Below are 14,750 nucleotides of genomic sequence, written 5' to 3' on the forward strand. Positions count from 1 at the left end.
CAATTTGAAGTTGGAAAAAAAGTAATACATTGCAACGCATTGCAATATGTTTAAAATCACAATAATATCTTATCGAGACATCCTCTTTTTCTATTTGTTATTCATATCCAAAAACACTAATTTTAAAAGTATGTTGCTTTGGACTTAACTCTGTCATATTTCTGAAAGAGAACATAACAATGTCTTATATAACGCACATTAGTTTTATTTTTTAAATCATACTGTACATCCAAAATAAACATTTTATAATCACAATTAAAAACAAAAATATTGCATTATAATTTAACCCATGTAATCATTCAGGTGGTAGATAGTCAACATACAGTATGAGGGCATGCCAACAAATACATAATCTTTCTCTCACATTTTGCCATTTTATACAAACCACACATGATTTTGAATTAAAACTCTTTAATTCAAAAAGCTACTCAAAAACAGGTCATCTTTTTTCTGATCTTCATTCTTTTATATTCTACCCACAGCTCCCTGTATACCCTAAAGAAACAAACTCATAATTATGTCTCTTAAGAGTATGAAACAAGTCAGAACCTCATTAGCTGACATTTACTGCAAGGCTCTTGGTGTCAGGCACCGATTCTATTGATCATTTTTTTGCCCACATGTTAATACACTATGCTTGCACACAACAAAAAAATCTGATGAAAATGCTAGATCAGGATATGTCAGTTAATCTGGTGAATGTTAATTCAAAGGATAAGAATGATTATTATACACACTGCCGGTCAAACATTATTGAACACCCTATATTCTGGCTAATTTGTTTTTGTTCAATCACAAGAAATGTGGTCATTGTAAAGAACTTATAATTAAACAAAATCAGAGGTTGATATGATTAAATTGAGAAAATATTGTGATTTTTTAATCTTATTGGAAATAAACTAGCCGGAATACATTTTGGAAGCTCATGTTTCAATTCATTTATTGAAGCCATTCAGCTCAGTCAAAGATCAACCAAACAAATCAGGAAATGTTCAGACTTGCTGTCTCTACATTTTTATGAAAGCTGGGCATTGTAGATATATTTTGAAGTATGGCTCAGCAAATGCATGGCTTATTTTTCACGTCAGATTTAGTGAGTCCAATTTAGATGGACAGTTAAGGAGAAATTTGATAACATTTCAAGAACAGCCACCATGTTTTTTTCCAGTTTGAACAATCAACATTTGAAATAGAAAGCAGTTTTTTTAATAGCATCTTCTTGCTTTTTGGGCCAGGAGCAGTCATTTTGTAGTCATGATCCACTGCTGAGTTTCTTAAAGAAGCACTTCACAGATTTGACATATTAGTCAGTTTACTTGTCATGAAAACAATTGCATTATGTCATCTGTAGCTCTAAAGGGAGCTTTCTAAAATCTGAAACAATATTTAATTTATAATTTAAATTGCCAGCCAAAATGTTATTTTTAAAAAGGACTCCACTTTAATACTACAGTTTTTTGCTTTCAAGATGCCCATCACACTACTGTCAATTAGTATTCGTTCGTAACCTAGCATACCTAACAATAGTGTCCATCAATGCCACACTCAAGTGATTTTAGAATGCATTGTGGCATTTTTAGGTAGACTACATTTTCTTGTTCTTGCATTATTAAAGCCTAACATGTGGTTCAAATTAGTGTAATTATTGTATAGTTACTGAAACATTTTAAATCCTTATAGCCAACAACCTATTAGTTAGCAAGCTCTCAGATCTTAACAAGGTCTTTAATTAGTGCTTGGTTAAAGGCAGGTGCAATGAAGATGCGAAGATACTTATCTATATACGTATGTTAAAATACATTAAAAAAAAAGTCTACACAGTATGGTTTTGTGCTTCAGGTGTCTTATTACAATGAACAATATTTTGAACATCTCCAAGTAAATCTAGATTATTTCCAATAAAATAAAAGTCACACACAATTAAATTCTGTTTTACCTGTGCCTTGCCTTTAATCCCTAATTTTATTTACAATGCTGCTTGAGTTAAACCCAGAGTGCTGAAATGTAGGGTGTTCAAGAACGTTAAAAGGCAATGCATAATGTATTCTTCATTAAGGTCAAGAAATCAAGGTCAAATCATAAACAATTCCATCCATTTTCTGCCTTAAGAGTTCCCAAAAATACTTACCTTGCAGTATAAAATCTGGTAAGGGCCAGGTGGTCGGTCAGGAGTTCATACAGTACATTCAACAAGTCCTGTTGAAACAGATACTTCTGGCCACAGTTCCCATTGTAATAATAACTAATTAATACACAGTATTCAGGGAGAGAGGAACCAGCGCTTGTATCACCCTACTTATGTTACCATAGGGCATGATGGGAGTTGAACAGCTACTGTGTGGATTGGTATGGATTCTGACCACCAGCCAGTGGGCTACAGTTTGCCTGGACTGTTGTCACAGAGAGAATCCACTGAGCGTGAAGGCTGCATGTAAAGGCTAATGCAATGTTAGTCTGACCGGAGGAGTCAGAAGAAATCCACAGAGGCAAGCACACCATGGATTAGCCAAGAAGCAGAGGAGCACGCGAGATGTGAGCCGGGAAAAGAAAACAGGGACGCAGTCATCGTTTATCACAGCGAGGGATCACGGCTAGCCACTGGGTCCCAGCTGCAGCCTCTCCTGCTTATGCTTATCCAGCCACTGTAAGATCTGCTGTTTGAGTTCCTCATTTGGCCTGATCTGGTCCATGGTTAGGGGACTGCGGTTGAAAGGGTCTGTCTGGTCACTGCGAGGAGGACATAATTAATAAATGGTTACTTATATGACTCCTGCACACCAAGTTTTTGGTGTATACATCTCATTCACAATTTTAATTTCTGACTATACATTAATAATGTTTAATCAAATTACATTAAAGACACATATAGCCCAACTTCTCTGCTTAAAAAAAAAAAAAAAAAAAAAAAGAGACAAATAACGACATTCATCTTAAGAGAGATGCTTTATAGAAAGTAACCAACCTGAGGAGATGCCTTGCTATAGTTGAGCGGTCAACTGTGACATTTGAGGAAGGGAGAAGAACAGGATCGAGCATCAGAGTAGACATGATGGGATCCAAGAACTCATCTGGGGCATCTGCATACGTCTCCTCTTCCTGTTGCTGTCTATCTGCATGGGACTAAAACAGAGGCACAATGACAAAAACGTTTTCAGTGTTTCCACCTGTATTCACCACAGTGAACACTCAATAGGTTCATAAAAACAGTTTCCAAGTCAAATGATACCTTTATTTTAACAGCAATGAGTTCAAAAGCCACAATCATGTCCCCAGGCTTGTTTATCTTCTTCAGTACCCTAACTGTTTGAGAGAAGAGGGTAGGAGAGTAGGATCGTCCATCCTTTGGGACAGTAGCACAGAAATTCTCCTCATCACTGCCAAAGACAGAAACAAACTTTGTTTTTTAAACTGGAAACCACAATAGTGATCGTACTCAGCTAGGTGCCACTGTAATTCTTCTCCAGGGGATATGGCACCAAAAAAATAACGCTAAATGCTTTTGTGTTACAGTTTATTTTATAATTCCACAAAGAGTTGTTAACGTACCCCAGATTCAGGTAGATGGTGCAGATGTCAGAAACAAGCTGCTGGGGCTTGAAGTCAAACTCACTGAAGTCTTTGACTTTAAGGGCACCCATCTTAGGACCCACCAGGTGCTGCAGGAAGTAATTCAGCATGGAGATTATCCTCTCAGCCAGGAAGGGGTGCACAAAGATCCCCTTGATCTCTGGAAATGAGGAAAATGATAAGAGAGAAACACACATGAGACGGATGAAGACAAACTTTTAATTGGTGAATCGATATGAAGAATGAAATCTTTTCAGCCTCACCTGAGGTGAGGAAGGCCAGTGTGCCGATGGTCTCATTAGACATGATGTTGTGGAAGCGTCCCAGCTGTCCAAACATCTGCAGGCTTGACTCCTTCTCTCTTCGAGCATCGGGGGCCAGGCCTTCCCACTCCCCTCGATCCCGCTCCAACTGCAGAACCTTGATTTTACTCAGGTACTACAAGATAAAATGTTCACTTATTTCTTTTGTTGGGCTAATAACAAAAACTGACTACTACTAAAAAAAACACAGCTAAAATAATAAACAAGTTACTAGTCATGAGGATTTAAATTAATTTGCATTTTTAGCAAGCAAGTTTGTGTCCCCATAGTCGACCAAATCTGTGCCAGATTCCCTCCTTGTGCAGTGTTTTCCCTCAGTGTGTGGAAGACTTAGGTGCACGTATTTGGCGGGGGGTTGTGGGGTCCTCCCTCAAGAAAATTTTAAGTTTTTCAATAAAAAGAAATGCAATTTGACATAATTTTGGACCATTATTATTATTACCACGTGTGTCTAAAACGTTGGAAAAGCTTAAAAAGGCTCAAAGACAAAACTTGATAAAGATGTCCAAAGGGGACCAACTACAATCATTAGATCTGAACGGCTGGGGTGCTGCACCTAAGCCTTATAATTGTAGGGAAAACCTGGTGCAAAGCCAATCTTTACCACCAATTAAATACATGTATTATTTTATTTATTTATTAGTTAACTTATTTGCTAAAATCGGTGTAAAGTTTGCATGTATGGATGATCTTACCTGAATAGCCTCATCCAGTAGGAAGATGGCATCATTCATCAGTAAGTTGAGGAACCTGAGAAACAGAGGGGGATTCATGGCCTCCAGGTTCTCAGATGCATAGTGCGCCAAATGCTGAAACAAGAGATGTCAAACTAAATGAAGAGCAGATTGGAATCAATCTGCTTCATAATCTACAGTTTCACAATATTCACCTGGTAAACCATGCATCCCATGCATGTTTTTACCCTCATTCACCTTCTTGCCTTTACACTTATGGCTATTGTGGGTCACAAATGGCCAATGCCTATCACGGCATGTATTGAGTGAAATATAATAAAACATCCTGGACAGTTAACCAGTCCATCGCAGGGTGTTTTCTTTCCTCTCCCAATCCTCCCTACTACTCCTCTCACAATAGAAAGCAATTTGAATGAGATGTGGTGAGAGTGAGGAAAAACGGAGGCCTTCTGGAGGAGTTTATTTGCTGATCACCAAAAATCTATGTCTGCTATTGATGAAGTTGCCCGATCATAAACTTCGTAACACACCGTATAGCCGATTAAGATTTTTATGTACATTCACCACAAAATATAAATTCCCTACTTCTGGCACCCTTGCTCGGACCACACCCATCTTCGAACTGAGCCTTCGTTTTGATCTCAACTACACACCTGTAAAGTTCCATGCCTGCATCTTGCAAAGTTGTGACAATTGCGGTGACAAAATCTATCCACAGACAGAGACCACATTCACAAGGTGAAAACAATACCAGTGGTGCGGTCATGGCTAGTTGTTAAACCTGTGAGCCTCTTATATCTTTTTAAGTTGTAGGCAAATTTACTACAACCAAATAAATATCTAAAATATATATATATTTTTTTTTTTTTTAAATAGAAGTTTTCACTATCTTAAATTTTGAAAATAGTTTACTCAGATGAAAACTGTCAAAGACACCAGTTTCTTATTACCTTGACACTCTCTCTGTAGTTATCTTTACCCCACATGTACTTGAGAATTGGATACATGGGTCTTCTATAGTTGAATTTCTGTTCAAACTGATGAGGATCACCTGGGAAAAAAAAAGATGAAAACTAAATAAAATCAAACATTGCAAACTTCTATTTGTTTTGACTTCATGCAGCTTTTCACTTCATCTCCTTATCTTGAGGATTATCTTAAACACACAAAAACAAACCTCTTCACCTGACTAGAAAAAGACCCCAAATGATCCATAGAGTCAGTTTATTTTATTTCTTATTGTGAATGTTGTTGTGACGTTTGAATCAAAGATGGCCTTTAATCAGGTTCTTTATACTATTCTCAAGTGTGCATACTTGTGATAGAACCTGGTAAGCAATCTGAATGTGTGTAGCAAGTACATATATTTGAGGAATACAATACCTGTGAATTCAATGTCTACAAACACAGCAATGAGGGCCTCAGCCAACTGAGGTGCATGCCTATAGGAGCAGAAGACTCTCTCTCGCTGGAACACAATTGGCTGAGCAGCACCAGGAGCTACCGGCTCCATGTGGGGCATCACCGCCTCTAAGACCTCTGCAAGCTTTGCTCTTAAATGAGGGTTCTTCATCCTGTTGTAGATACAGAACAGGAGGGATTGAAAAAAACATTTGCACCATTCAAGCCCTCTTGGGCCTCACAATTTTCCCTTTCATCCGACCATAATCACTGACATGATAGATTAAGTCATGTACCTCTCTACGTTGCCCATGAAGACAGTGATGAAGTTAAGAATCTGCTCCAGACTTTCCGCAGAAGTCTCCAAAACATCGTCTGCGAATCGACGCAGGAAGATGAAAAAATCTCCCAAGTTCTCTGCAAAAAACTCTGACAAACAAAAGGCACTCTTAAGTTATGACTATCATATGAATGAATGTTCAGCATGAATGAATAATTGTACTACGAGTGACTAACCACCAACCCACAATTAAGAGAAATTACAGTCTAGACTCCCCCTGTATTTGTAGTGTAGAAGAAGATCTGACCTACCTGGTACATAGCAGAGCACAGTATTCTGTAGGGAGGGCAGGGGAAAACTGAGTGCTACATGTTCAGGGCCCTGGTTCCCCAAACCAAGCTGAACCAACAGAGCAGCCGTGGAAGCTTGAAGGTTAAGGCAGCATTGCAGCATGGCAGGCTGCGTGGTGGCAGCTTTGGTTGACAGGTAAACAATCATCAGACGCTCAAACTGCTCCAGGAGCTGCTCCGACATTGGGTTGCCCGTTCGCTGGGCCTCCTGCCACGTCACCTGGAGCCGGTGGAGAGACTGGTTCATCTTCACCATCTGCTCATGGAGTCTGAGTCACAGGTGCATGGACACAAACAGATAAAGACAACACCGGTTAATGCTGACATATGGTGTGAACATAAGGGACATACAGTACAGTACACTACATTTCTGCAGGATCTGTGAAACAGAACTTTTTAACTTCTTAATGGAAGATTTGTTGGTGCTTGTTCAAAGTTATGTACCTGTGGAAGCCAAGATGCAGGGTGAGTTGTGTGAGGACGAGGTTTTCAGTCAGCAGGCTGTAGGATTGTGCAGACTCCACTAGCTGCTGAGGGGGCACAGGGATCAGACAGGTTTCCTTGTCGAGACCTGGTGTAAGACATTGGGGATAATTTTGGCATGACATGTAATGTATACTCTTGGAAAATCCTACTGCTATTAATAGAACTGCTATAAAAAACGTACTAAAGCAAAACAAATACCAGAGCTGGTAAAAGGGAAGGGTTTTATTTGACGGTAATTTTCACATACCTGTTGCGTGCACATTACGGTTGCGTCTCTCTTCTTCGCTCAGCTCTTTGAGGGCGCAATAGGTAGGGTTGAAGGTGAGCAGTTTGGCCGATCGCGGCCTGCAGAAGGGCTGGCACAGCTTCAGTAGTGCTGCACCCAAGTTTAAAAAGAATGCATCTGAAGCATACATCTGGAAGAAGATCTCTGGCATCTGATTGGCCCATATCTTGGCCCGGCCAGCGTTCGCCTGCAGACAGCTGCCCAACCACGTGAGCAGCAAGTGGCGTGTCTCATCAGACCGCTGGAGCAAGTTTTTCAAGATCTGGTGCAGCTTGTCATGAAACTGACCCATAAACTGCAACACAAGAGGAGTAAACATCATTAGGCCTGAGACAGTTGTAGTTTGACATTCACTTCACACATTCACTTTCAAAAAAAAAAAAAAAAGCAAGCCAAACAGAAACATCAAACTAAAGAGAATCTTTTTACCTGGTGGATGTTGGCCTCCTGGACCTTTGTCTCCTGGGCGCTGGAGCGGGAGGGGTTCAGGAAGTAGCCATGTCCCTCCACCACACCTGGGGTTTTCAACAAGCAGGAGATACTCAACACTGCTCCCAGTAAGGTCTTCTGGTACTGCAAACCATTAGCTGGGTCTTTAGGCTGAATGTGTTCCACCAATACCTAGGATAGGGGTGGGGGGAAAAAACTGTTAGGATTTGAAAAGTTGGGGGCACTAAAAAAACTAACGAAAAGTTTAGGTAGCACTGTGAAATATTATGCCATTACTGTATACCTGATTATGTGATTACTGTATATTATCGTAAATTACTTGATTAGAAGTGGGCAACAGTTGTTGTGAGTAAACACATTTACGTTAACATTTGCAAACATCCCTGTGTGTCTCCTGACCGTGGCAATATCTTTATGGTGGCTGAAATAGAGCAGGACATCCAGGTAGGAGTAGAGGACAGGCTGGCACAGATCCAAGTCTTTGACACGTCCCTGGAAAATATCAAACACTGGTACTATCACCTCCTCGAAGGTACGCACCTCCTGGTCGGAGAGCAGGCCAGCAATGGCCTCCTCCACAAACTCAACCACCTCCTCTGGCTCTGAAACACAGCGACTTTGTAAGAAACTAAGAAGACAAAACTCAAAGCAAAAACTTTTCAAAGACAACAAGAGAGAAATAAGTCAAATACGCGAGAAAAGAAACCGTCCTGAACCTACGTGCTCCACTGAAACCTTCGAGCAACAGGTCCAGAAGCTGTTCGTAGATATTCTGGCTGACGTAGATCTCTGGGGTGAGCAGAACCGTCCGTGTGTTGGAAACTGTTAGGTTCTTACAGCGAACGGCAAACGGCAGTAACTTATCTGGTACCTTCGTCACCTAATGCACAGATAATCAAGTCAATGAATTATGGAAGAGCATGGGTTATTTTTATGTTCCAATTACCGAGAATAGTCTATTAACAGCTGGTAATCTCTGAAAATAGGGCTACAATTACAGCCCTGTAGGAAAAACTTGCACCTCTTCTTTGGCCCTCTGGTAACAAGCAAAGAGGTAAGGAATGGCACACTTCTCTCCAGCATCACGGTCAGCAGACAGGTTAACAGCGCTGCATGACGTCATGTAGATGAGGTGGTTTCCTGGCTCGAGTATCAGCAGACGGTTAAACAGAGCCTGGAGGACACAAATCACCAGTTATACCAAACATTTAGTGGTTTATTGAGATGAGGGAAACAAGACATGGGAAGAATAGAGTGATGAGATAAAAAAACCAAAAAAACATGTTGTTGACATCTGACCTGTTCTATGTTGTCCATGTCCAGCCAGTCCTGTCCATCCAGATCAGCAGCCATCTCCTCCAGGTAAACACAGCGAGGGGGGATCCCATTACCTCCTCTCATACTGGGGTCACCTAGGGGTGAATAAAACCATTGTCCTTAAAATAAAGTCTGCTCGAATCAACAACCCAGGAAGTTTAAACCACTCCATGCAATGAATACTGGATTAGTTGTAATTGAGAAAATAATCAACAGCATTAACATCAAAATTAGAATAAATAAAACACAGGAGAACTTAATGCACAGCATGTATTTTATGTACCGTACTCTGGTTTATTTCCAACTGAGGTGGCAGATCACAGTGGGCAAGGTCTTTGTATAGTCTTAAGGGGTGGTGAGTCATTTGTTGCAGTACTTACAGGAAACTTAGAATTTTACTTTCAAAACAGCTAGCGCCATCCAAACAGCTAATTTAGGTACATGATCAGACGTCTGTCTGTCTGTCTGTCTGTCTGTCTGTCTGTCCCTTCCAGGTTGAAGCAAGTATCTCAGGGAAAAGAGGTTTACTGGTAATATAAAAGAGTCATCATGGATTATATGACCTGATTCTGCAACCCCATCTAACACCCCAGGGTTTTACACTGATGTCACACTGAGTCAACTTTGGTATTAAAGAGTTACACAGAAATTAGAGTCCAGGGTTTCCCACACAGACTAATTTGTGGCGGTGCGCCACAGAATCAACACCAGCCGCCACATATTGCGTTTTGTTATTCTTTTTTTTTTTTAACGGTATTTAAAACACGCAGCATATTCGTTCAGCTGCATTTCCTTTCCCTGCTCTCCCTCCGTCTCTCTCACATACACACACACACACACACACAGCCCCTCCCCTCCGTGCACACCGTGTCCACCACAAATTGCTTTCTAATCTGTGGGAAACACTGGAGTCACTATAGAACCGCTGCTGATTTACTATAAACATATAGCTACAATAAGTCAACTCATTATTGCAGAAAGAAAAAGTAATTACTGTTGTATGTCGTCTATCCTCTTTCCAGTGTTAGAAACAAGAACAAAGTGACACTTTTACTGGTGTCCAAACTGAAAAGCCCTGTTTATCAACACACATGGAGCTACTACAGTTGCGGACCTGTTTGTGTGTTACTACAGGGTAGCTGCCATTGACTTTTGATATTTGGGTCATGTAGGTAGAACGTCTTGTATGTGCAGTATGTGGATATACAGTAATCAGGGGTCTTTGAATAAACTTATATAGCACTTGTTTTTCACCCTTTTAGGTTGTGGACAGAAACCAGACTAAGGCCAGGGTCAGTCATTGACCAAAGCAAAACAAATGACAAAGCTACAGAGACAATCTCGCTATGGGGGTCAGACCAGCGTCTGGGATGTACCTAATTGGATCCCAACCTTTCTCCCGACAATGATTGGACACATGTTGAAAGCTGCCTGGCTTTGCTGGTCAGGCATTTCTATTGGAGGTGAAGATTAATTCAATGATACTGATATTTAAATTTAATTTACCCGGCCGTAAAAAGTGAGAAAGAATGAAGAAAGAAAGAGAGATGGAGATGTATAAAGAGATATCGACAAATCGAAAGAGCATCTGTGTGGACAAGAGAGAGAGAGAGGAAGCATGACCAAGGATAGAAAGAGAGAAGTTACACCAAAACTTAACCTTTATGTGGTAATTATTCAATGTAATTCACTGTAACTCTTTATCAATTAAGTGTTTGGAACTTCAATGCAGACTGGAGTTTAAGCTGTGACAGCTGTCTCATATTAATTGTTCCAACGTGTATTCAATAGACCTAATACTACACTCAAATGCTGTAAGAAAGGGGTATACGTTACAGATCAAAGTCAGATTATTTCCTCCTTTTACTTACTGTTGTCCAGAGTAATGAGAAATATTCGCTGGATCATGTGATTGACATTGAGCTGTTCACACAGCTCCTGCCGGGACCGGAAGGAGCGGCTGATCTCTGCCACAGAGTCGTCATTGTCATCGACGCTGTCTGACACAGAGTTTTCCGACTCGGACTGGCTCTCTCCTGAGTCCTCCACTGTAATACAAGATACAGAGGGTAAGTATGACACATTAAAGCCAGACGTTAGTATGACCTATACTTACAAGAAATAAAAAAAAAACAATGATGCTTCTTTCTTCACAATTTCACTGAAATTACGTTATATATATATTTGTTTATATACATTTTGACTTTGAGATCCCTCATAACTAGCACTGACTATACCTCTTCATAGAGGATTGTAGTAGCTCTAAAAACTTTACTTACGTGGTGGTTCAGCGGACTGCTCTGCTTTCTGGCCTGATGCAAATTGCTTGGCATCAGCCAGTGAGCTGAAGAGGGCAGCGAAGGGATTGCAGGAGATATTCTGGTTGTTGTTGCCCTGGTCAGTCATCTCATTGGGGCTCAACACTCACTCCATCCAAGATCCCAGTCTTAAGGAGCGATGCGGACAGAACACCTAAGTGGCAATGGTACAAAAGATTAGTGAGCATATACATTATATTTTCACATAATCATCATCCTTTTCCATCACTGTCCCACTATCAATCAATCATCATCATCACCTCAACCTTACAGTAAAATACAGAGCTGCACAACTTCAGCACCTTATCATTAACAGCTTGATAGCTTTTTATTATCCCTACATTCAAATTAACTGGAACTTGTGTCTCCAGGCCACCACATAACTCTCAACTGACATTTTTTTTTACCAAATTAGGTTCCTACTTCACATCAAAATGTGCCATAATAGTAGAGCTGCAAAGACTAATCAATTAGTTGTCAACAGGGCACACCCGCCAAATGCGGGTGAATTTTGCAATTGGCGGGTAACACTGTCAATCTACCTAGCCAATGAGAATTGAGTGATTCAGATGCGTAACTATCAGTAAGCAGGGTACGCGGTTGCTGCTGTTTCTTGTCAGCTGTCTGTAGCGGGCCACACACACACACACACACACACACACACACACACACACACACACACACACACACACACACACACACACACACACACACACACACACACACACACACACACACACAGAGGATGCAAGAAAAAACGCATTTGAGACCTACAGGATGACCTAAATTGAGGACAGCTACTTTATTGTAAGTGCAATGATAAGTTAAAGTCCAATAAGAAACCATATGAATGTGAGTCCCAGCCCAGGATAGGAAATTAAAACCTGCCAAAGTGGCTGGTTATGAATGTGAGTCCCAGCCCAGGATAGGAAATTAAAACCTGCCAAAGTGGCTGGTGGTCAAAAAGTTAACTTCACGTCCTGGTTGTCTTATTAAATCACCAACTAATTTGATAATCGATTAGCCTAATCGGTTTGAGTCATTTTTTATGATTCAAAACTGATTCCAGCTTGTTAAATGTGAATATTTTTTTATTTTTCTTCACTCCTCTATGGCAGCAAACTGAATATATTTGAGTTGTGGACAAAACAGGACATTTGAGGACGTCATCTTGGGCTTTGGGAAACACTGATCGACATTTTCTGACATTTTATAGACCAAACAACTAATCAAGAAAATAATCAGCAAATAATCAACGTTGAAAACAATCGATAGTGTCAGCCCTACATAATAGGGGAGTTGTTTAAAGTTAGCATTATAATGAAAAGGTCAATAAGACATCTTCCTCTTTTTCTTTGAGGTTTTAAGGAAGATGGCATTCTTGATGTGGCATTACTGGCTCCAGGATTTAATGCCCCTCACTGCCCATATCCTACAGTCCAGTTGTGCTCAAAAATCTTAACAGTCACATTCTGTCCTCCACACTCATTTGTGCAATTCTGCAAACATATCCTGTCTCTGTACCTCATATTGTCTGCATGTTATAAGGAGACATGCTCAACTGTTTCTAGCAGTTGACAGTGAGAATAAACTGCTGTTAATCAGCAAATAATCGTTGAAATCTAGCAGTTGACAGTGATCACAATAAACTGCTGTATATTTTCCAGTAATGTAAAGTGTGCGGTTAAGATTACGGTTTCCTAGTTTCCATTTGCTCATTATTAGCTACATCCTCATTACAATGTCTTCATCTTCTTCTCAAAAAGTCAACATTAGATTGGATTTAATAGAAATGCCTTTTTTGGGCTGCCTGATCCTGATGTTTTTATTCCTTATTTATTATTTTCTTCCACACTAACGTTACGTATTTCCTCTCTGACGAGGTTAGAAACTTTTTGGAATGAGATGAAATGCGAATCGATAACATAACTAACGTTACGCCTGCTTACAGCGAGGCTATGGACTGGCTGTCATGTGTTGTCACGGTTACCCATCACTTCAGCTCAGCACCTTACAGTTATACTCGTGTTACTTTGTGGAGCTAGCTTTCCAACCAGCTACACAATTACGCTATTTCAAAAGTGTCATGTCACCCATTACGCAATTAAGTTGCAGCTTTAGCTACTTGACGCTACTTGACCGTTCTGCATCAGGGCTAGTTAGCTAGCTAGCTAGTTAGCTAGCTAGCTAGCTAAGCTGTCATGGGGTCACCACGATTCAATTTCAGCATTGGTGTTATGCACTGTTAAATGGATTGTATGTATTATCGGTCTAAATAATGTATACAAACGATAAAGAGGACTGTCCTACCTGTTTGGCGAGAAGAAGTGTGTGTTTTTGATTTAAAAAATTGCTTCTACGAAACCAGCGGCAGTTCCTCAGTGAATTGAAATTGTAAACGTCATCAAAACGAGACGGAGCGTCTTGTGTGCTGCCAATGGTATACTGTCTATGGCTGCTGGTGTGCTGAGTTACTTTTTACAAAACATGAAAACATGACATGAATCTTCTGGAACCATTTGACAAAATGAGCAGACCACATCAATGTTCGTTTTATATCTTTGTAGAAATATTTTGGAGGGATAAAAACGATAAATCGTTTAAAAGTCACTTATTTAACCTTATTTAAAATCAGATATTTATAAGGTAAGCAATAGATTTTCTTCCTGTCCAGGTCTAAAGTCAGGTTATTCCAGTAGGAAACAGCATTTGGAATAGAGACAACTTCAACACGTATATCACGATTATTATTAATCTTTTTACAGGAAAAACAAGTCCGACCAATACCATGTCATCTTTTTTGGTCATGTACCCATTCTTGTATTTTTTTGGCAAGATGTCTGTAGGCTATTTATTTACCAATATATTGGCTCTGAATTTTCCCCCTCCTGTGAATAATGTTTGGCTTTTATATTACTCTGCTACCAAAGCAATGCAATGCTACATCTTAAATTTGAGCTTATTACTCAATCTCAAATTCATAAATCTAAATGTTCCAATCACAAACCATCCTTTTAAATTTTTGGAAATGAAATCAAAGTTTACATTACATCAATCCTATATTTTAAAAACAAGAAAGCTAAGAAACCCCTGAATTTATGTATCCTATATAACATTTTTATGAACTGAATCTATGTTCTGATCCCCTGGCATTTTCTGTTTTTTATGTTTTATGTTTACCATGTTATTTGTCAATAAATACATTTAAAAAAACATGAAAACATTATGGAAAACAACTTCTCTATGTGCCTGTATTATAGACAGTGAACTTATGCAA

General features: G+C 39.8%; 1 protein-coding gene across 1 annotated transcript; it reads right to left on the reverse strand.

The window, feature by feature from the left end:
• Nucleotides 1-1,713: 1,713 nt before the first annotated feature.
• On the reverse strand, nt 1,714-13,899 carry ube4a (ubiquitination factor E4A (UFD2 homolog, yeast)). The gene is made up of 20 exons (XM_028573836.1): nt 13,784-13,899; nt 11,435-11,627; nt 11,027-11,203; nt 9,138-9,250; nt 8,860-9,012; nt 8,559-8,718; nt 8,238-8,440; nt 7,818-8,009; nt 7,350-7,683; nt 7,061-7,187; nt 6,578-6,885; nt 6,283-6,415; nt 5,969-6,159; nt 5,536-5,636; nt 4,586-4,699; nt 3,831-4,005; nt 3,547-3,727; nt 3,227-3,374; nt 2,963-3,120; nt 1,714-2,727 (listed from the first exon to the last, which is right to left on the reverse strand). Exons 2-20 carry the CDS (start codon nt 11,559-11,561, stop codon nt 2,592-2,594), a joined length of 3,231 nt encoding a protein of 1,076 aa, XP_028429637.1. The 5' UTR covers nt 11,562-11,627; nt 13,784-13,899; the 3' UTR covers nt 1,714-2,591.
• Nucleotides 13,900-14,750: the final 851 nt, after the last annotated feature.

Source organism: Perca flavescens, chromosome 3 (genome assembly GCF_004354835.1).
Source record: "Perca flavescens isolate YP-PL-M2 chromosome 3, PFLA_1.0, whole genome shotgun sequence".
In the NCBI taxonomy this organism is placed as follows: Eukaryota; Metazoa; Chordata; class Actinopteri; order Perciformes; family Percidae; genus Perca; species Perca flavescens.